The 22,154-nt window shown below is 45.7% G+C and overlaps 1 protein-coding gene across 50 annotated transcripts in view; it reads right to left on the bottom strand.

Annotated features, from left to right (window-relative positions):
* Positions 1-22,154, bottom strand: part of LOC110493517 (regulating synaptic membrane exocytosis protein 1) — a 106,764-nt gene that overhangs the window by 39,069 nt on the left and 45,541 nt on the right. For 46 of the 50 annotated variants that reach the window (XM_090204566.1, XM_090204570.1, XM_090204583.1 and 43 more), the window contains exons 3-6: positions 9,397-9,701; positions 7,137-8,152; positions 874-914; positions 247-357 (exon numbers count right to left, since the gene is read on the bottom strand). In XM_090204566.1, the coding sequence (XP_090060692.1) occupies positions 247-357; positions 874-914; positions 7,137-8,152; positions 9,397-9,701 (1,473 nt within the window). Of the gene's footprint in view, positions 1-246; positions 358-873; positions 915-7,136; positions 8,153-9,396; positions 9,702-12,230; positions 12,885-22,154 lie in introns of those variants that run through there. The other 4 variants (XM_090204595.1, XM_090204596.1, XM_090204610.1 and 1 more) reach the window with 1 other exon arrangement.

The following is a 22,154-nucleotide window of genomic DNA, read 5'->3' as shown; positions in this document are numbered from 1 at the left end:
GCTACCTAATGTGGAGGTCAGACGTTAGAGACCCGGGTGGCCTCAGTACACGGGGATACACAGTGGTTAGTGTGGTAGTTTTCACAGACTTCCATTATCATACACATCCTTTAACAATACACCATCACAGATCTGAGCCTGGGGCTCTGATGTCCTGCACCCAACGGTCTCAGTACACAATATACAGCGGTTAATGTGGTAACACTGTAGTGATTGAAAGGGATGCTGCTAGTGATTCCCTCTTACCTTTAACCCTAGTAAGGAGCCTGCCTCGCGGGGCATGGCCGACCTTTTGCTCAGAGTGATGCGTCCGATTAAGTGGTCGCCCTCCTTGGACGGCTGCCATGTCACTGGATGCTGTAGAGGGGGAGATTTAATTCCATCAGACAGAGAGAGAGGAAAAGAGGGAGAGACGGAGAGGGGGGTGTGGTAGAGAGGGGATATAGGTAGCGACAGAGAGGGAGAGGAGCGAGGGTAAGAAAGGTAAAAACAAGTTAGGGAGAGAAAGAGAAAGAGAGAGTCTCTGCATCCCTTGTGAGGACAACTCTCCCACCCAGGCCAACCAGGAGGGACTTGCCCATCCACAATAAACACATACTATATCAATTTACACTCTAAGCAATTCTGTCTAGTCTGGACTGTTTCTAATGTTGTAAGAATCTATATTTAGTAATGAATGGTGGGTAGAGTACGCCCACACACTTACACAGACACTGCGGGGAATGAAACTAATAGGGTGTGTGTGTGTGCATGCATGCATGTGTGTGTGTGTGTCTGCGTGTGTGTGTCTGTGCGTGCGTGTCCTAGGGTGGTGAGTCTGAGTTGAGTCAGCTTAAGCAAAACCTAAATCTGTCACTTTCTCCTGAAACTTACATGCCACACAGCAGGATCCAGAGGATGGCAGTCCCAATCACCTGGAGAGAGAGCGAGAGAGCAATAGAGCGTGAGAGCGAGCGAGAGAGAGTGGTAGAGAGGTAGAGAGAGAGAGAGAGAGAGGTAGAGAGAGTAGAGAGATCGAGAGAGGCAGATAGATAAGATACACAGAAAGTGATAAAGAGAGTTAGAGATAGAGAGAGTTAGACAGACTCTGCATGCAGAATTCTGGAAAAAAATAATATCCTTGTACAACGTAAAACACCAAATAATGCATGCAGAGCAGAATTAGGCCGATACCCACTAATTCTACAACCATCTAAAAGGAAGCGATTTCCAAACCTTCCATAACAAAGCCATCACCTACAGAGAAATGAACATGGAGAAGAGCCCTAGGGTTCTGTTCACAAACACAAACAGACCCCACAGAGCCCCAGGACAGAAACACAATCAGACCCAATCAAATCATGAGAAAACAAAAATATAATTATTACACATTGGAAAGAATTAACAAAAAAACAGATTCAACTAGAATGCCAAACAGAGAGTACACTAAACAGTAGCAGAATACCTGCCCACTGTGACAGACCCCAAATTAAGGAAATCTATGTACAGACTCAGTAAGCATAGCCTTGCTATTGAGAAATGCCACCGAAGGCAGATCTGCCTCTCAAGAGAAGACAGGCTATGAAGACAGGCTACTGCCCACAAAATTAGGTGAAAGCTGCACTTCCTAACCTCCTGCCAAATGTATGACCATATTAGAGACACATACTATATTTCCCTCAGATTTCACAGACCCACAAAGAATTTGAAAACAAATCCAACTTTGATAAACTCCCATATCTATTGGGTGAAATACCATTGTGCAATCACAGCAGCAAGATTTGTGACCTGTTGCCACAAGAAAAGGGCAACCAGTGAAGAACAAGCAAACCTATTGTCACGTTCTGACCTTAGTTCCTTTATTATGTCTTTGTGTTAGTTTGGTCGGGGCGTGAGTTGGGGTGGGTAGTATATGTTCTTATTTACTATGTTGTGTTTTGTGTTTGGCCTGGTATGGTTCTCAATCAGAGGCAGGCGTCGTTCGTTGTCTCTGATTGAGAATCATACTTGGGTAGCCTGTTCTCCCCATTTTAGTTGTGGGTGATTGTTTTCTGTCTCTGTGTCTTCACCAGACAGAACTGTTTCATTTTCGTTTGTTCCACTTTGTTGTTTTTTTGCTCTAGTGTTCAGTTTCTTTATTAAATTTACCGTGAACACGTACCATGCTGCACCTTGGTCCTCTTCACCTTCTTCCACCTACGAATATCGCTACAGAATCACCCACCACAACCGGACCAAGCAGCGTGGTAACCAGGAGCAGAGGGTGCTGGACTCCTGGACATGGGAGGAGATTTTGGACGGAAAGGGACCCTGGGCACAGGCTGGGGAATATCGCCGCCCCAAGGCAGAGCTGGAGGCAGCGAAAGCTGAGCAGCGGCGATATGAGGAGGTAGCACGGCAGAACGACAGGCACGAGATTTCAACCTGTGCCTGCACTCTGGATGGTCCGGGCTAAAATGGTGATCCAGCTGGGAGGAGTGGTGCCAAGGTTGCGCACCAGGGCTCCAGTGCTCCCCCACAGCCCGGTCCATCCGGTGCCTCCTCCAAGCACCAGGCCTCCTGTAGGTTTCCACAGCCTGGTGGGTCCTGTGGCAGCCCCACGCACCAGGCTGTCTCTCCGTCTCCTCCCTCCAGGTCCGCCCGTCTGTCCTGAGCTGCCAGAGCCGCCCGTCTGTCCTGAGCTGCCAGAGCCGCCTGTCTGTCCTGAGCTGCCAGAGCTGCCCGTCAGTCAGGAGCTTCCAGAGCCGCCCGTCAGTCAGGAGCTGCCAGAGCCGTCCGTCAGTCAGGAGCTGCCAGAGCCGCCCGTCAGTCAGGAGCTGCCAGAGCCGTCCGTCAGTCAGGAGCTGCCAGAGCCGTCCGTCAGTCAGGAGCTGCCAGAGCTGCCCGTCAGTCAGGAGCTGCCAGAGCCGTCCGTCAGTCAGGAGCTGCCAGAGCCGCCACCATGGACAGACGCACACCCAGACCCTCCCCTATAGGTTCAGGTTTTGCGGCCGGAGTCCGCACCTTTGGGGGGGGGGGGATACTGTCACGTTCTGACCTTAGTTCCTATATTATGTCTTTGTGTTAGTTTGGTCGGGGCGTGAGTTGGGGTGGGTAGTCTATGTTCTTTTTTCTATATAGTATTTATGTGATTGGCCTGGTATGGTTCTCAATCAGAGGCAGCTGTCGTTCGTTGTCTCTGATTGAGAATCATACTTAGAATCATACTTTAGTTGTGGGTGATTGTTTTCTGTCTCTGTGTCTTCACCAGACAGAACTGTTTCGTTTTCGTTCGTTCTCCTTGTTATTTTGGTTTTTGTGTTCAGTGTTAATACATCTCAACATGGACACGTACCACGCTGCATATTGGTCCGATCCTTCATACTCCTCGTCAGAGGAACACGAATCTCGTTACACCTATATTTGTGTTTATTTATTTTTCCTTTTGTACTTTAACTATTTGCACATCATTACAACACTGCATATAGACATAATATGACATTTGAAATGTCTTTATTCTTTTGGGACTTTTGTAAGTGAAATGTACATTTTTTATTGTTTATTTAACTTGTGTTTATTATCTATTTCACTTGCTTTGGCAATGTAAACATGTGTTTCCCATGCCAATAAAGCCTGTTAATTGAAATTGAATTGAGAGAGAGAGAGAGAGAGAGAGAGAAGATAAACAGAAAGATAGAGAGTTAGAGACGGAGAGAGTTAGAGATGGAGAGAGAGAGAGAGAGAGAGGGCGAGAGAGAGAGAGAGAGAGAGTTAGAGATGGAGAGAGAGAGAGAGAGTTAGAGATGGAGAGAGAGAGAGGTAAATGAGAAAGTCAGTTCCAGTCTCCGTCAGACTAAGTCAACTCAGTCCAACACACCAGGAGACAAGGGGACAAACTGGGACCTTGTCTGTCTGTCGCCCAACTCTCATTACCAGCCTTACTGACAGATGGTGGCGAGACAGAGAGACTGGAGAATGGCCACACTTCAGTCCAGACCAGCTCTACCCATCGAACCAGTCCCACACGTCCTCCAAAGCCTCATACATCCTTCAAGGCCTCATCCACCCTTTTATGTCTTCAATGAATGACGTCAACAGAATAGCAGGATGAAATTAGATGGGGACTTTGGTGTGTGACTTTAGAAACAGGGACAAGTCCCTGAACCTACAGGTCCACAGCCAGCTTGGACACTGATCAGAGACGTGTGTATAAAGAGCTAAGGGAAAGTAAGTGGTCAGGAGAGGAGGGAGGAAGTAGGGGTTAAAGTTGAGGGGTGCAACTCAACTGTTTGCTGATTCGGAAGTGAGATCTAAAAAGATGTGAAGCGCAATCTGAAATTGGAAAGTGCAATGGGGGAACTACTTCAAAACGTTCCTGCTGACTCCTCGATTCAGTGTGCTGACTGTTCCTTTTTCTGTTTTTAGCAGATTAATATTGGACATCAGATCACACGATCTGGAGCACTTCTTTTCTGGGTGCAAAAACTAACAGGCTAATAATAATTACCGATGAGGAATATTTAGCTATTCAAAGTCAACGTCTCCTGTATGTACCTGTAAAAACTCAGGTCACATGGCCAGAATTACAAAAACATAGAGAATCTGGAGACGATCCCCTCTCATCCTGAATCTTTTTCTATTAATAGGGATAAATCTGGTCAATGTTAGAGGCTGATCCAGGTTCAGATTTGACTTGACCCTGACCCTGTAGTAAGGTCAGACATCAATGCTGCAGGTTTTACACTAATCTGACAGGAATTGACAACCCTTCTGTGAATAATGTATTTATTATGTATTTGATCCATAACAATGTATCACGGTGTTATTATATACATTATACTGTATATTATAGTGTTCTATTTAATTATGTGATTTGACCTGAAGGAGGTCATCAGGAGGTCATCAGGAGGGCATCGCAGATGGATAGGCCTACACACACAAACACACACTGTCTAAAAACACACTGAAGAATTCACATCAACGCTAAAATGAACCTTAGGTCTGATCTCTCCTGTCATTTCCTCCTTACTATATTGTCTTCCACAACTTGACATCTTTGAGGAAGCCAACCAATCAGACTGGCTGAATCTCCACTCCCTCCTTTAACTGTAAACAGCAAACTCTTATCTCATTATTCAATCCCAAAATACACTCTTAGCTCCTAAATCAATCCCAAATGCATCTTTAAATAGATTCTTAATTCCATAAAGGTGTCCTCCTTGGGCATTTTATAAAGGCCCTAGTTAATCTTGCAAAATATAGCCTGCATCAGGAGCGTATTCAAACTGCTAACCTCCCAACAAGATATTAGACGACATGGCATTAACGTTTTACTATCTCATTTGACTGGTTTGTTTGCAACAGTAAAGCTGTCTCGCAGGTCTACTAAATAGCATGTAAAGTAGGTTTGGGGTGTATCTGTACCCTCGCTTACAATTTGGAGCCGTTCAAGTGTTTCACTGTAAATGAAAAAAAACACGCAACAACCCGGAAGTTGACCGAACTGTCTCGTTGTGAGGTTTTAGATTAACCAACCACATATCCATCTACACCATCAATCCTTCATCCCAAAAGAACAGAAGGAAGCCTTATTTATTGGACATGCGTTGTCCTCGGGAACCCAGGCTTTTACACGGCTGAGTTACACTTCACATAGCTACATTTAGCCTTTAGCCTGGTCCCGTCTCTGAATTTGTTTACCGGGCGGACAACATCAAAAGTAAATCCCATGCTGGATTTGGGACTGGCCTACTCCTGAAGTAAACACGGCTAAACACTTGCTAGCTACGACAGCTAACTTTCTACCTATTTCTCCCTCCTGTCGCTCCTGTCGCCCCCCCCAGGGGCGGCAGGGTAGCCTAGTGGTTAGAGCGTTGGACTAGTAACCGGAAGGTTGCGAGTTCAAACCCCCGAGCTGACAAGGTACAAATCTGTCGTTCTGCCCCTGAACAGGCAGTTAACCCACTGTTCCCAGGCCGTCATTGAAAATAAGAATTTGTTCTTAACTGACTTGCCTGGTTAAATAAAGGTAAAATAAATTTAAAAAAATTAAAAAAATTAAACCCCCTATTCCCATGTGTTAACCTAATCTGATCATCTAATTTGGGATTGGGATTGGCCCGGAGAGACCAGTGGTGGTGGTTAGTGGTGAGTGAGATGAGTACACAGATAAACAAAACGACAACTGTCGTCATGGCAGGGTAGCCTAGTGGTTAGAGCGTTGGACTAATAACCGCAAGGTTGTAAGTTCAACCCCCGAGCTGACAAGGTCTGTCGTTCTGCCCCTGAACAGGCAGTTAACCCACTGTTCCTAGGCCATCACTGAAAATAAGACTTTGTTCTTAAATGACTTGCCTAGATAAATAAAGTTTAAATACATTAAAAAAATGGCATCCTCCGTCGACAAGCTAACTGCTAAAATAGCATAGCCTTATTTAGTCAAGAAGAGTGAATTGCAAAGCTGTTGTGGGCCGGCGTGAGCAAACGAGAGGCCAAAACTGAACATTCGGCCGGCCACAATCGATTATATCCTATCCGTTAACGGCAGGATGCAGCCAGTGTTTTGGCGGGGAAGCTTTACGTAGCGTTAGCCGCACTAGCCACTGACCTAATTCTGCCAAATCTGCTGGCCTAAATCACAGGACATTTCCTAAATAAAAGAGAGCTGTCCTGTTCCAGGATGGGAAGCAATAGGGTTTGGCTTCAGCGGTGTAGGTGAATGACAGTGTTGTACAGAGTCAAGGCCATAGCACATCATAGGCAGGGAGATACAGTCCCAGTAAACTTTGAAATTTACATTTAAATTCTTTATTTTGATGGAAACCTAGAGCAAAGAGATTTTGATAATAACAAAAAAGATAAGAAAGAATATTGCATTAGTAGTGACACCCGACAGGTGGCCATAAAACCATAAATTCTAACGAAAGTTTGATCATTCCACCAATGTCGAAATCTCTGACAATCTCTGACAATACTGACACAAAACCAGCTAATATAGATGATTTGATCTGATAGAAAACTGAAGAATCAGACCTTTCACGCTGACACTCTCCATACAGGTAGCCAAAACACCAACTCAACCCAGATTTGATCATTCTTCCAATCTTAAAATATCTGAATGCATGACCAATCATATTGACATGAGAAGAGCTATCAGAGAGAGAGAGCAGTAATCTGACCTTTTTCACTGACGCTCTCCATGTCCACGTCCTCACAGCTGGTGTACTCGGGCGTGGAGGCGCCCTCCTCCTCTGAGCTGCTGATAGACATCTGCCTCTTGTTGACGCCCCGTTTGCTCTTGTAGGGCCTGGGTGGGGGCGGCCGCAGCGACTCCGATTGGTCCGAGCTCTGGGAGTCCTTCCGCAGCAGGCTGTCCCCGGACTTCTCCCTCCTAGCCTTGTGCATCATGGCTGCCTGGGAATTGGGGTCCAGTTGGCTGGGGTGGGGTCCCTTAGGGGGATCCCAGCCTGCTGGAGGTGGGGGTCCTTGGTGGGGGTGAGGAGCACCAGGATGGGGGCCCGTTCGTGGGCCACCACCGGATGGTTGAAGGGGTCCATGGTTCTGGTTCTGTTTGAGGAGGGGGGGACCTCCCTGGGGTCCCTGCCCCATTCCGCCACCCCCACCACCCCCCACGGTCCTGTCCATGGAGTAGGCGCGGTGGTTCTCCACGGATGCCTTGCGGTCCGGATCTCCACCACTCCCACCGCCGCCCCTCCGGAGACGATTCTCAGGCACATCCCCCATGTTCCCTCCCCCTCCTACCCCGCCCTCCAGCCCCACCTCATTGATGGCGTTGTTGCTGTGGCGCCGCTCGTGGCGCACCTTCGACACCTTGGCGTGCATGCGCATCTCCTGCTCCTCCTTCTGCGGCTTGACTGGGTAGCGCGCCAGGTTGGGGTCGCTGCGGTAACGTGTCTGGAACTCCTCCTCCTGGCGCCGCTTGCGCTCCAGCTCATCCTCCTCCGGGGGGCGTCTCCGGAGGTCGGGGCGATTTCCTTGGTCGCCGCCGTCGGGGTAGTCATGGGAGCGGACCTTCTCCAGGTGCCGGCCGTCCCGCCAGTCTATGTCCCCGGGACCACAGAACTCCTCCTGGGAGGCCACGGTCTGAAGCTTCCCTGGGGGTCCCCGGCCTCCTCTACCACGACCAGGACCACCAGGCTTACCGTTCTGCTCATGGAGGGACACAGGTCTTTTCCTGAAGAGAAGAGAAGGGTGACCATAATGGACATTGATATAACATTACACACTTGTTATTTTGTTAACATAATACCATGTAGTAACATAACAAAAAAGCCTACTCAGATATACTGGACAAATTATGGTTAGTACCAGTTATTACTGGTTGAATGAAAGCAATGATGATAAAGACAGGGAAATAATTCCAAATGGAGGAATATGTACAGAACTAAAATGAGATTCTATTTCCATGGGAAAATGTTCCTACTGATGGTTAACCTGGGTATGGATCATCCAACGACAGTGTGGAAGAGGGCCAGCATTTTGAGTGATGCATTCAGGCCGGACCGAAATGGACTCAGCCATTAGACGCAAAACAAAATACATTAATCATGGACCTTTCAAGAATAAAACATGCAACCCAGCTTCTGCTTTGGCTATAAGCTTGGACAGCGCTATTTTTTTATTTTTTTGATCCAGTGGGGATTAAAAAATCAAGTGCTGCAACCCATATACCACAACACACGCCGAAAATGGGTCACTCCCAACATCAGAGGATTTGAGTTCCTGTCAAACGAGGAAAAAAAGATGACCAAAGTATGTCCAATGTTGAACGAGACAAATGAGGCTGCATGTGTAAACTGATGGTGTCAACGAGACCCTGAGACCCTGTTAGACAAAACAGATGCTGCATTAGCCTAATTCATCCAATCGCAACAAAGTCAAACATATTAAAGAGGACTAACCTGTACACGACTCAACTGTACAATAATTAAAAAAAATACCCAATATATGAGCGACCATATCATCTAAAAGAGGCCCAGGTCAAGATACTCAATACCTAGACTCTGATACAGTCCCAAAATGTTTTGCATGTCAGCAATCAAGTTCTCAAGATAGAGGACTTTCAAAAAGCTAATTGTAACTTGCCACATCATCATGATGATGCAAAACGCATCTTATGAAGTAAAAAAGCAACAACCAAAAGATACTTTTCGAGTGGATTGTTCCTTTAAGTGTTTACAATCAAAGGGATGAAGGGGAGGTGATAACAGTAGAGTGGATGAGAGAAAGTCTTGTACAAAGTGGCATTTACAACAATACTAAGTACTATCAGCAATCACAACAGGCCCCTAGATAACCAATACAGTGACGTAGACTCTGGTTTGAGCCATCTACAGACAGAGAGGTGAAAGCAGGGGTTGTGAGAGGACAGGTGAAAGTGTTTAAGGGATTAGAGCGTTTGTGTCCACGATGTCCTACTTGTCTCGTGGTGGTTCGCTCCGAGCGCGTGAGGCCGGCATGGTGTCCAACGCTCCCTTGGCCGGTACCGTTGGCGGATGATGTGTTCCGTCGGGCGCCGCCCCTGCGTTACCGCTGGAAGAGGGCGGGGCCTGGGACCTGGAGCGGAGTAGCTTCCTGTCCCACCGTTGGGTGTCACCCCCCGTGGGCGGGGCGTTCAGGCCGCCATCCAGGCTCATCTGCCTCGCCCCCGGCCCCGAAAACCATTCTCCCGATTTGGTGAGGATCTCCTGTTGCTTACGGCACAGGTTGCATACCCACATTACCTACAGGGGTGAAGGAGGGGAGGAGGAGGTTAGATATTATATACATGTATAGTAGGCAGTAGTAGCCTGTATCTATAGAGAGAAAGAGAGCATGGTCAATTCCATTTCCGATTCCTATTTTCACAATTGAAAAGCAAACCCTGAATTCACTGAATTGAAATGGAATTGACCCTAACATTGTCTCTTAGACAGAGAATGTATAATATTATGCAATACCTCAATACTATAGTCATATAATTCTATTTCTATGAGTTTAGCATCAGAAGACTCGTGGGGTTGCAGATGTTGTCATATATATCCAGTGCAGTCCACTTTTTAAGGAACTGTCATCTGTAGTCCATGTGCAAAACAGATTCAGTCGTGAGGCACTGAAATGTTAGCTTAGCTTGGAGTATTTTAGCTTGGAGTATTTTAGCTTGGAGTATTTTAGCTGGGAGTATTTTAGCTTGGAGTATTTCAGCTGGGAGTATTTTAGCTTGGAGTATTTTAGCTTGGAGTATTTTAGCTTGGAGTATTTTAGCTGGGAGTATTTTAGCTTGGAGTATTTTAGCTTGGAGTATTTTAGCTTGGAGTATTTTAGCTTGGAGTATTTTAGCTTGGACTATTTTAGCTGGGAGTATTTTAGCTTGGACTATTTTAGCTTGGAGTATTTTAGCTTGGAGTATTTTAGCTTGGAGTATTTTAGCTTGGAGTATTTTCGACAGACAACAGGTCATTGTTATACAGGCAAGGAAAGGGCAGGACTGGTGACAGAACTACAAACAGGCACAGACAGATAGAGGATCTTAGTAAGACACAAGCACGTATTAGTCACAGCGTTATGTTCTTTCTCATGTTTAATTTTAGTCTCTTGACTCTGACTGAGTATTGGTGATAGCTCATCTGTCAGACAGGGGATCACGGTTCCTTAAAATACCCATGAACCTCCTCTCCCCCACGCTCCCCCTCCCCCCCACGGTCCCGCCTCCATCCCAACGCTCCCCCCTCCCTCCCCACGCTCCCCCAGCCTCCACTCTCTTTAGCCTCTTCCTCCCTCCCAACTCTCCCCCTCCCCCTCCCTCCCCACGGTCCCGCCTCCCTCCCAACGCTCCCCACTCCCTCACCACGGTCCCGCCTCCCTCCCAACGCTCCCCCTCCCCCCACGCTGCCCCCTCCCTCCCCACGCTCCCCCTCCCCCACAACGCTCCCCCTCTCCCATGCTCCCCCTCCCCCACAACGCTCCTCCTCTCCCATGCTCCCCCCTCCCTCCCCACGCTGGCCTGATATCCCAACATACACTGAGTAGACAAAACTCTTTCCGTGACATAGACGGACCAGGTGAATCCAGGTGAAGACTGTAATCCCTTACTGATGTCACTTGTTAAATCCACTTAAATCTGTGTAGTTGAAGGGGAGGAGGCAGGTTAAAGAAGGATTTTTAAGCCTTGAGACAACTGAGACATGGATTGTGTTTGTGTGCCATTCAGAGGGTGAATGGGCAAGATAAAAGATTGAAGTGCCTTTGAACGGGGTGCGGTAGTAGGTAGCAGGGACACCGGTTTGTGTCAAGAACTGCAACGCGCTCAACAGTTTGAGGCTGTTAAGGATGCAACTCAATATTAGGAAGGTGTTCTTAATGTTTTATACACTCATTGTAGGTTACAATGCGCTCTGTGAAATATCACAGCATTTTACTTACACATTGAGATAAGGAAATAACCCAATGTGTATCACAAATGTGTAATAATACTGTTACCACTAGAGAAAATGCAACATAGTCTACAAGGCTACAAATGTAGTAAAGGTGATCTAATATGAACGCAGTATCTAGTTAAACAGAGTAGGCTTGATATGGATGGGATGTCGTTACCATGGAGAAAGCAGTAGCCTGTTGCCTATGGCGGACAAGGCTGTTAATCTCCCACAGCGGATGATGGCACAGAACATCAACTGGCCAGCGAGGAAAGCCAGCTACAATATCCACCATCCGCCAAAAGCTATTTATCGTTCCACAACAGGTTCCCAGAAGAACATTCCTAATTCAATAACTGGTTACAGTATAGGCCCTGAAGAAAAGACGTAAGTCAAAGCTAGGAAATTGACAACTATCTGAACTTAACACTGTGGAAGACCATGATTTGAGAGGACAAATCACAGATATGCAGGGACATCTACTGATTGCTCTTCACAATAGTATAAAATAAAACTTTTTCATTATTTAACTAGGCAAGTCAGTTAAGAAGAAATTATTATTTTCAATGATGGCCTAGGAACAGCGGGTTAACTGGTCTAGGAACAGCGGGTTAACTGCCTTGTTCATTGGCTGAAAGACAGATTTTTACATTCTCAGCTCGGGGATTCGATCTTGCAACATTTCGGTTACAAGTCCAATGCTCTAACCACTAGGCTACCTGCCGCCCCAATAACAATAAATATATACAAATGGTCTACCGTTGATAGAAATCATTGGTCAACTCAAGTCCGCTATTTGACCGTCCTACGAACAACAACCCCAAATGGAACAACATCAAAGAAAGGTTCCATACTCACATGTAGCCATGGCTACTGAAAACTGCCTCCCTCCCAACGCACAGAAAAACAGATTTATCTCTTCTCGAGTGTATAATCCCACGGTCTAGAACGATGGTACAAATCCAAAATGGCGGGAAGCTGTTGTTTAGAAGTCTTTGTTTGCATCCCAAAACGCAACCTTCTGTGAAACCTGCTCTTTGATGGAGGGTTGGTCAGCTTGCGGTTAGCTTTTTAGCGAACCGGCGCGCATCATGCTTACCCTGATTGAATCCTCTGTTTGGCTCCAGGCCACACTAATCTAAAGTAAATCAGCTGTGTGCAGCTGTGGCCCACAGCTGTTGAGCTGGACACACACACACACATGCAGTTGTTCTAATACACACATCCACATATGTACAGTACATACAATCTCTCTCTCTCTCTCTCTCTCTCACTCTCTCCCTCTCTCTCTCTCTAACTCACTCACACACACATTCTCTCTCTCTCTCTCTCTCTCGCTCTCTTACTCACTCACACACACATTCTCTCTCTCTTTCTCTCTCTCTCTCTCTCTCTCTCTCACACACACACACACACACACACACTCTCTCTCTCTGTGTTCTCAGGCAGGTTAGATTAGAGTAGACCGCAGCTAAACCCTTCAGCTCCTCACCATTATTCAACATCATCATCAGTCAGGACAATACCCGCCAGCCGGTTTCAGATAGCAGCCGTCCGCAAGGCTGGTGGGCTATGCTACCGCTAAACCATACCCCTTATACTCCCTCCCCTTAATTATTCAGCTGTTTGTTGATTATCATTATCATTAGCAATCATTCAGAGTGCATTCTGGGAAATCCCTTTTTATCAGGCCGGGAATGTAAAGCACATATTAGGTAGGCCTATAGTGACAGTATTAAGGCCATCATTTCAAATATCCATCCAGGGATGCGGTCAATATTTGCATGTGTCTCAAAGAGGAGGGTAAGAAATGTTAACATTTTAGACTCTATAGCAAAGAACTGACGAAGGAAAAAGGTTCAGTTTAACTTCACACTATATAGGGAGATTTTTTTTCTCGTGGCTGAGGAAGACGAAAGAAATGAATCCGATGGTTAATCCTTGAATGAGATCGTATTCAAGCAGCACGCACACAAGGAAATACGGTCCACACACACACACACACACACACACACACACACACACACACACGCACACACTGACACATGGCGCTCCACAGGACGCAGTGCGATGAACTGGAGGTGACACCACAGTGGGCTACTTCTTGAGCGACCCGTCTGATTGGCTGCCATCACACACTAACCATGCTTAAGCAGCACATATTACATGTGTCACACAATAGGGTGGGGTTCCTAACACAGACCAAAATAGGATTTTGAATGGAAATCAACTGTTCCGTCTCCACCACGACAGTAAAACGAATGTGTGTGTGTGTCTTGAGTATGAGCAATGCTCACATGTGTTGCTGCACCAATCTCACCCTGCCTAACAGAATGCAGTTCACCATGGTAACCAAGTCATTGAGTACAGAGAGAGAGAGAGAGAGAGAGAGAGACAGAGACAGAGAGAGGGAGAGAGAGAGAGAGAGAGAGAGAGAGAGAGCGAGAGAGAGAGAGAGAGAGAGAGAGATTGTACTAACAATGCCAAGACTGGGAACAGCAAGTTAGTGGGCAGCTAAAAGAACTGTATGAGCTCTCTGTGACATCCTAATAGATCCTCATCCTCAAACAAACTAAAGACCCTTATACGGGCTACAAGACTAACCTAAATCACAACACATATCTACCCAGTCACACCTGGATTAGTCATTAAAGGACACGACAACAAATGACAGGTCTTAAGTCATGTTCGTGACAGTTTTAAACCATGTCAGCGGCAGGTCCTGTCAAAAAAGTTTGACTGTAAAAAAACACAAACCGCAAAAGCCAAAATACAACATTTAACCAACGTTACAACAACCTCAATCCCACACATCCTGCGTTGCCTAACAACCCACCACCTTCCTCGTACCGCTAACCCGCCTGACGCAGCAGACCGACTTGACAAAACACACACACACACACACTGTCCACCCTAAAGGGATCTAAAAGTAAAGAAAATGTATCTCTTTTTCTAAAGCCACCCCTCCGTCCGTGTTTTACATGGTCTCAAACCTACGCAGAGGAGAGAGTAGGCCACTAAAACCTGTGTGTATTCTGTGTGGGAGAGAAACACGCACACGCGCACTCTCACACACACACACACAGAATAATCCTGAGCTGGAATGATTAGGCCCTACGTTCCTGGATTGTGTGACGGATATGTGCAGTGTGTGTGTGTGTGTGAGTGTGTGTGTGTGTGTGTGTGTGTGTGTGTGTGTGTGTGTGTGTGTGTGTGTGTGTGTGTGTGTGTGTGTGTGTGTGTGCGTGCGTGCGTGTGTGTGTCTATCGTGAGTATGAGCAATGCCATTTCTAACAGGTAACTGCACCAATCTAACCCTGCCTAACAGAATGCAGTTCACCATGGTGACCAAGTCATTGAGTACAGAGAGCCATGTTAGCAGCAGGCACTGGCAAAAAAGTTTGACTGAAACAGCAAAAAACAAAACACAACGTTTAACCAACGTTAGAACAACCTCAATCCCACACAACCTGTGTTGCCTTACAAACCACCACCTTCCTCGTACCAGCAACCCACCTGACGAGGCAGACCGACTTGACGAATGGCGACATCTTACAGCCGTCATTAATCACCAGGCTCTTTTCTACCCCACACCCCTCCATCATCTCCATCTCAGACGCTCTATCCATCCGTTTCCGTTGCCAAATCAGGGAGGTGGGGATAGCGACAGTAACACCGGGCGCGGCGGCGCGATGGAATAGCTGGGAATTCTGCAAACGTCGTCTTTTTCCTTATTAACTGGGTGGTATAGATGGAGGCCCGGGGTGGTGGAATGGAGAGGAAAGTGTTCAGTGAGCGCGCTCAATACAGCCTCCAACGACAGATTGACATATGGGACGGCAGTGGCGCCTGGCAGAAAACTACCATCCGTCAGGGAATGCTAAGTCCTACAGACGAGGAAGAAAGACGACCACAAAACACGACAATGCTCCATTTGTGTAAATAAGGCTATAGATCAACTAGGAATAGGTCTTGGCTTCCTTCTGCAGCCGAGCCCCGTGAACTACAAGACAGTTCAGTGTTAGACTGAATGGCATTCTAGCCTATAGAAGCCAACACTGCTAAGGACACAACAGAAACCCTTCTAGTATTATTATCCCATAGTGTTTGTATAGGCCTTTCTGTAACCCCAATCTGATCCTGGAACTGTTCACTAATACAGTTACTGTTACCGCTATTGTTATTTTATACAAGGCATTACAGTAATGTTTTATGGCAGACCGCTGGGTTAGTCATCCAATGCTGAGAATCCTGACAGAGATTATGAAGTGCATTCCCTTCCTGTAAAAAGTGCAGTGTCGGCTCGATGCCGTGTGGGAGTGGGAGAGTTGGTGTGTGTGTATGTGTGTGTCCGGTGTGAGTGTGTATGTCTGTGCGTGCGTCTGGTTTCTCCAAGCCGTAAAAGAGGTGTTTGCATATTTGTGTCTGTGTACATTAGTGTGTGTATGTGGGTCTCCACTACAGGAAGAGGAGTGGAGTGGAGTGGAGTGGATTGGCTCTGATTCGCTCATTCTCTCTCTTTCTCTCTCGCGCGCGCTTTCTTTCTCTCGCAGCCATCTGGAGATGACAATAAACACACAAACAATCACTCTGCAATTAATACACCAAGGCAAAAGCAACTAGACTCGCGGGGACTAACTAGTCTCTGTCTGTGAAGAATATAACATGACAAATTGTTTTATTTGTGTAAATCGTACATTTAAACTGTGATTGTATCATACATAATATGATGAAATAAATGTCATTTGACCCTTATTTACACTATAAAATATGCGTTATTCCAAGATTCATGTTCCTTGTGGCGTCAACTGAAGAAACTGTGGAGGTTAACCAAACGGTGTTTCTGAGAATGAGTCATATCTACCACAATTGAATTAAATACCCGTTGGAAACATAGACAACCCACACACTGCAGTTAATTAACAAGGAAATAATAAAACAGACACACACACACAGACACACACACACACACAGACACACACACAAAGGGACGAACCCAGGGGCTTTGATTTAAAGGCTTGGCATGTACTATAACAGTGACCGTGTAAGTCTGTTAGCTGGGCTAAGGTGTGGAAGTCTTGATATTGAACGTAGACAACACTGACAGATGCTGACAGGGAGAGGCGAGGGGCTATGAGGGACTAGGAATGGGGTCCTAGCCTACACCCTCCACCCCCTGACCCCAGTCCACTGTCTTAAGCAGCCGCAGGGTCCAATCCAAAGACTTGCATCCTTCCCCTCTGCCCCTGTCGACTTCCCCTCAGATCCGAATCTGAAAAGACAGGACGCTTGTAAGCAAAACTGTGCTTTAAAGGCTCCAATCGAGCAAAAGGATTTTTGGTTGTTTTCCCCTTACTTGGAGTGGACAAGTACAGAGGGGAAGGTGGCAAGTGTACAAATTGGAACCCAGCCTCGGCCTCCCCTCCCGTCTCCCTGTGGCAAGGGCTGGTCTGTATGCTCATCACAGACAGGCAGGTAAAGCATGCACGGGCATAAGTGTGCACATTCCCTCTGCAGTCACAACAAGGGTCTTATAGTAAGATAAGGTGCTGCGTGCCAACAAACACCCTGTGCCCTTGTACCCCCCAACAAACACCATGTGCCCTTGTACCCCCCAACAAACACTCTGTGCCCTTGTACCCCCCAACAAACACCCTGTGCCCTTGTTCCCCATTGTTCCCCCTATCTTGTATATTATACCCAGTTCCCTCTGGCACAGCCATGCCCACAGCCATAGAGAGAGGAGTTGTGTAAGGGGGGTGCCCATCCAGGGGTGTCTAGGAATGCCCACCCAGACAGCCAGGCATGGCTCATGCTCGCCCACTTCCCAAATTGCAGCTGAAGTGTGACATTAAAGAACTACAGTTAAAGTGACCCATGCAAAAACTCCATTACCCAGCAGGCCTTACCCTTTCCTTCACTATGAGACACTTTGCAAGAGGAAGAGACAGACAATGGATGCAGAATTAGTCAACGTTTTTACCCAGATATCCTTACTGAAGATAAAACAGTCTCTAGTACTGCACTACCAATGTCCATATTAGTGTGGACTGGACTACAGGCAGATATGCTTGGGGAAGTCCATGGTAAAATACCATAGTGGTAGACAGAGATAGTATCTGATCGTATTTATTTCTACTCAAGGCAAAATGGTCTCCATGACTGTATCTGCCAATGCCCAGAGTCTGGAATCTGGACTACAGACAGATACAGTATGTGTGTGGAAGTCCAAGGATAACGGCTAGCCTTTTAGTATTAGAGAAAAGCTAGCCTGGACTGAACTGTCCGGGAATCATTCTGTTCGGTTTAAGTCATTAATCCATAGGTGGATTTGACCACTTTGGCCGCGTTCCAATCTGATAACTTACTGCCTCCACTTCAGCCTTTGTGGACACCCACTTCTTGGATTTGTGTGAGCTAGGTTTTAGTAACAAAGCAATATACCTCGACCTTGCCAACAGCAAAAGGGCTTGGCGTAGGACTACAGTAGTTTATGCCATATCACTCGCACAAATCCAGTCCACTTAAAAGGGGAAGTCTACAGGGCAGGAGGGAAGGGGGTCAAAACTTTGGGATTGGAACGCAGCCATTGGGGGATTTTCAAAGGGACACATAGGTTATATTCACAGTACAGTAGAGAGCACAGAAAAGATGCTAACCACTTTGTCCTCCTGTAGTGGCATGTAGTCCAGGTAGCAGTGAGAAAGTGAAAAGGAAGTGAGGGAGGGAGTGGAGGAAGCGGAGGGAAGGATAGAGGGATGCAGTGGAGGAGTGGACAGAGGAAGAGAGACAGAGGTCAAATATAGGTTCATGGAACATGAGAAGGGAGGGAGGAAAAAAAGAGAAAGAGAAAAAAGGAGTGAGGGAATGGTGTAAACGTTTGTTAATACACATGAGCAAAATCCACAATACACACTTTATATACACAGTCTATTCAGTGATACAACCTGTAAGACGTGCAACAGTGGTGAAACACAGACGGCGTTTGACAGCAAACGTGCATGACTCGACATATCAGTCATGTGACGTCGGCATGACACATGACCTTTGTGTCACAGTGTCATGGAGGAGCAGGAAATGGGGACAAGAAGAGCAACATGATACATCATCTTACACAACCCTATATATAACTTCGTGTCTAGCTTACAATACAATATATACACTACCATTCAAAAGTTTGGGGTCACTTAGAAATGTCCTTGTTTTAGAAAGAAAAGCACATTTTTTGTCCATTAAAATAACACCGAATTGATCAGAAATACAGCATAGACATAGTTAATGTTGTAAATGACTATTGTAGCTGGAAACAGCTAATGTTTTATGGAATATCTACATAGGCGTACAGAAGCCCATTATCAGCAACCATCACTCCTGTGTTCCGGTGGCACGTTGTGTCAGCTAATCCAAGTTGATCATTTTAAAAGACTAACAGACACCTAACAAGTCCTCAAATGGCAGCTTCATTAAATAGTACACGCAAAACATCAGTCTCAACGTCAACAGTGAAGAGGCGACTCCGGGATGCTTCTGTTTCTCAAACTAGACCCTCTAATGTACTTGTCCTCTTGCTCAGTTGTGCACCGGGGCCTCCACTCCTCTTTCTATTCTGGTTAGAGCCAGTTTGCGCTGTTCTGAGAAAGGAATAGTACACAGCGTTGTATGAGATCTTCAGTTTCTTGGCAATTTCTCACAAAGAATAGCCTTCATTTCTCAGAACAAGAATAAACGGATGAATTTCAGAGGAAAGCTCTTTGTTTCTGGACATTTTGAGCCTGTAATCGAACCCACTAATGCTGATGCGCCAGATACTCAACTAGTCTAAAGAAGGCCAGTTTTATTGCTTCTTTAATCAGGACAACAGTTTTCAGTTGTGCTGACATAATTGCAAAAGGGTTTTCTAATGATCAAATTAGCCTTTTAAAATGATCAACTTGGATTCGCTAACACAACGTGCCATTGGAACACAGGAGTGATGGTTGCTGATAATGGTCCTCTACGCCTATGTAGATATTCCATTACAAGTCAGCCTTTTCCAGCTACAATAGTCATTTACAACATTAACAATGTCTACACTGTATTAATGATCAATTTGATGTTATTTTAATGAACAAAAAATGTGCTTTTCTTTCAAAAACAAGGACATTTCTAAGTGACCCCAAACTTTTGAAGGTAGTGCACGTCTACTTCCAATCAGTATATGAGCCTGTATTTAAATAGCATCTAGGATAAGTTTGCTGATCTAGGATAAGTTTTCCCTTTCATGTTTATACAGACCCTGCTTTTAATATCTGCTGCTTGGTGATGTATTGTAGATACAGAAATGTGACTTTTATAACACAACATGACTATGAGGACAGGCTGGGGAGAAGGGAGAGGTTCAGTAATACCAAAATGAGTGGGTGGCACAGATTGTGTCGGGCATCGCCATGCAACTGTAATGCCTTCTGCAGGACAATGCTGTGTACTGCATCGTGTCTCTGTGTCGATTTTGGGAATGTGATTATTCGGCACAGGGTGAATCGCGGTTTATCACGACAATATCAATGTTTTGTGAGTTACTGTGACTTATATGCTGCTAGTATAGAAGTCAACACATCTGATTATGATTGAGGGCATTTTGAGTCAAGTATCAATTTAGTTTAACTACAATGAACAAGCTGCACCTGCACAACATGACCAAAAGTATGTGGACACCTGCTGTCGAACTGCTCATTCCAAAATCATGGGCATTAATATGGAGTTGGTCCCCCCTTTGCTGCTATTACAGCCTCCACTCTTCTGGGAAGGCTTTCCACTAGATGTTGGAAGGTGTTCGATGGGGTTGAGGTTAGGGCTCTCTGCAGGCCAATCAAGTTCTTCCACACTGACCTTGACAAACCATTTCTGTGCGGACCGGGGGCATTGTCATGCTGAAACAGGAAATGGCCTTTCCCAAACTGTTGCCACAAAGTTGGAAACACAGAATCATCTATAATGTCATTGTTGCTTTAAGATTTCCCTTCACTGGAACTAAGGGGCCTAGTCCTAACCATGAAACACAGCCCCAGACCATTATTCCTCCTCCACCAAACTTTACAGTTGGCACTATGCATTGGGGCAGGTAGCATTCTCCTGGCATCCGCCAAACCCAGATTTGTCCGTTGGACTGCCAGATGGTGAAGCGCAATTCATCACTCCAGAGAACTCGTTTCCACTGCTCCAGAGTCCAATGGCGGCAAGCTGTACAGCACTCCAGCCGGCGCTTGGCATTGCGCATGGTGATCTTAGGCTTGTGTGCGCCTGCTCAGCCATGGAAACCCATTTCATGAAACTCCCGACAAACAGTTCATGCTGACATTGTTTCCAGAGGCAGTTTGGAACGCGGTAGTGAGTGTCGCAACCGAGGACAGATGATTTTTACGTGCAGCATGCTCCAGTACTCTGCGGTCCCATTCTGTGACCTTGTGTGGCCTACCACTTCGCGGCTGAGACGTTGTTGCTCCTAGATGTTTCCACATCACAATAACAGCAGTTACAGTTGAACGGGGAAGCTCTAGCAGGGCAGAAATTTGACAAACTGACTTGTTGGAAAGGTGGCATCCTATGACGGTGCCACATTGAAAGTCAATGAGCTCTTCAGTAAGACCATTCTACTGCCAATGTTTGTCTATGGAGATTGCATGGCTGTGCGCTCAATTTTATACACCTGTCAGCAACGGGTCTGGGTGAAATAGCCAAATCCACTAATTTGAAGGGGTGTCCACATACTTTTGTATATACAGTGTATCTTCTGTATAACTTACTGAACATGAGTCCTGTAGAACCAATTTATAGTTTGATAGATTCATATCATTTTAACTCGCAGGTCTGGAAAAATACATTAAAGCTGCTGCTAAATTAAAGATTGGACCCTTTTTTCAATTTTAGGCTAAAATTACATACCCAAATCTAACTGCCTGTGGCTCAGGACCTGAAGCAAGGATATACATATTCTTGATACCATTTGAAAGGAAACAATTTGAAGTTTGTAGAAATGTGAAATGAATGTAGGAGAATATAGAACATTAGATCTGGTAAAAGATAATACAAAGAAAAAAACATGCATTTTTTTTGTACCATCGTCTTTGAAATACAAGAGAAAGGCCATAGTTTATTATTGCAGCCCAGGCGCAATTTAGATTGTGGCACTAGATGGCAGCAGTGTAAGTGCAAAGTTATAGACTGATCCAATGAACCATTGCATTTATGTTCCAAATTTTGTATCAAGACTGCCCAAATGTGCCGAATTGGTTTATTAATAACTTTTCAAGTTTATAACTGTGCACTCTCCTCAAACAATAACAGGATATTCTTTCACTGTAACAGCTACTGTAAATTGGACAGTGCAGTTAGATGAACAAGAATTTGAGCTTTCTGACAATATCAAAAATGTCTATGTCCTGGGAAATGTTCTTGTTACTTACAACCTCATACTAATTGCATTAGCCTACGTTAGCTCAAACGTCCCGAGGGGAACGCACCAATCCTGAGGTTAAAAATGCTCTCTGGGATCTTAATCACAACAAATTTGTAACATACTGCATGAATTGGATTTGTAACATATCACACAAACTGCTAAATTCGTATGATATCATACCTATCACGTGAAATGGATGATGTAGTACACAACTGGATGACGTAGCACAGAAAAACGGGGACCCGTTTTGGCTTGTGAGCACCACTTTCAAGACTACAGGCTGATATTGTACAAAGGTTTGAGAACGCATCTTTAAGTAAAGTAACTTTGACATGAGTGACACAAAC

Source organism: Oncorhynchus mykiss, chromosome 17 (assembly GCF_057628025.1).
Source record: "Oncorhynchus mykiss isolate SJ-2025 chromosome 17, ASM5762802v1, whole genome shotgun sequence".
In the NCBI taxonomy this organism is placed as follows: Eukaryota; Metazoa; Chordata; class Actinopteri; order Salmoniformes; family Salmonidae; genus Oncorhynchus; species Oncorhynchus mykiss.
This window is presented reverse-complemented; position numbering and strand designations above follow the sequence as displayed.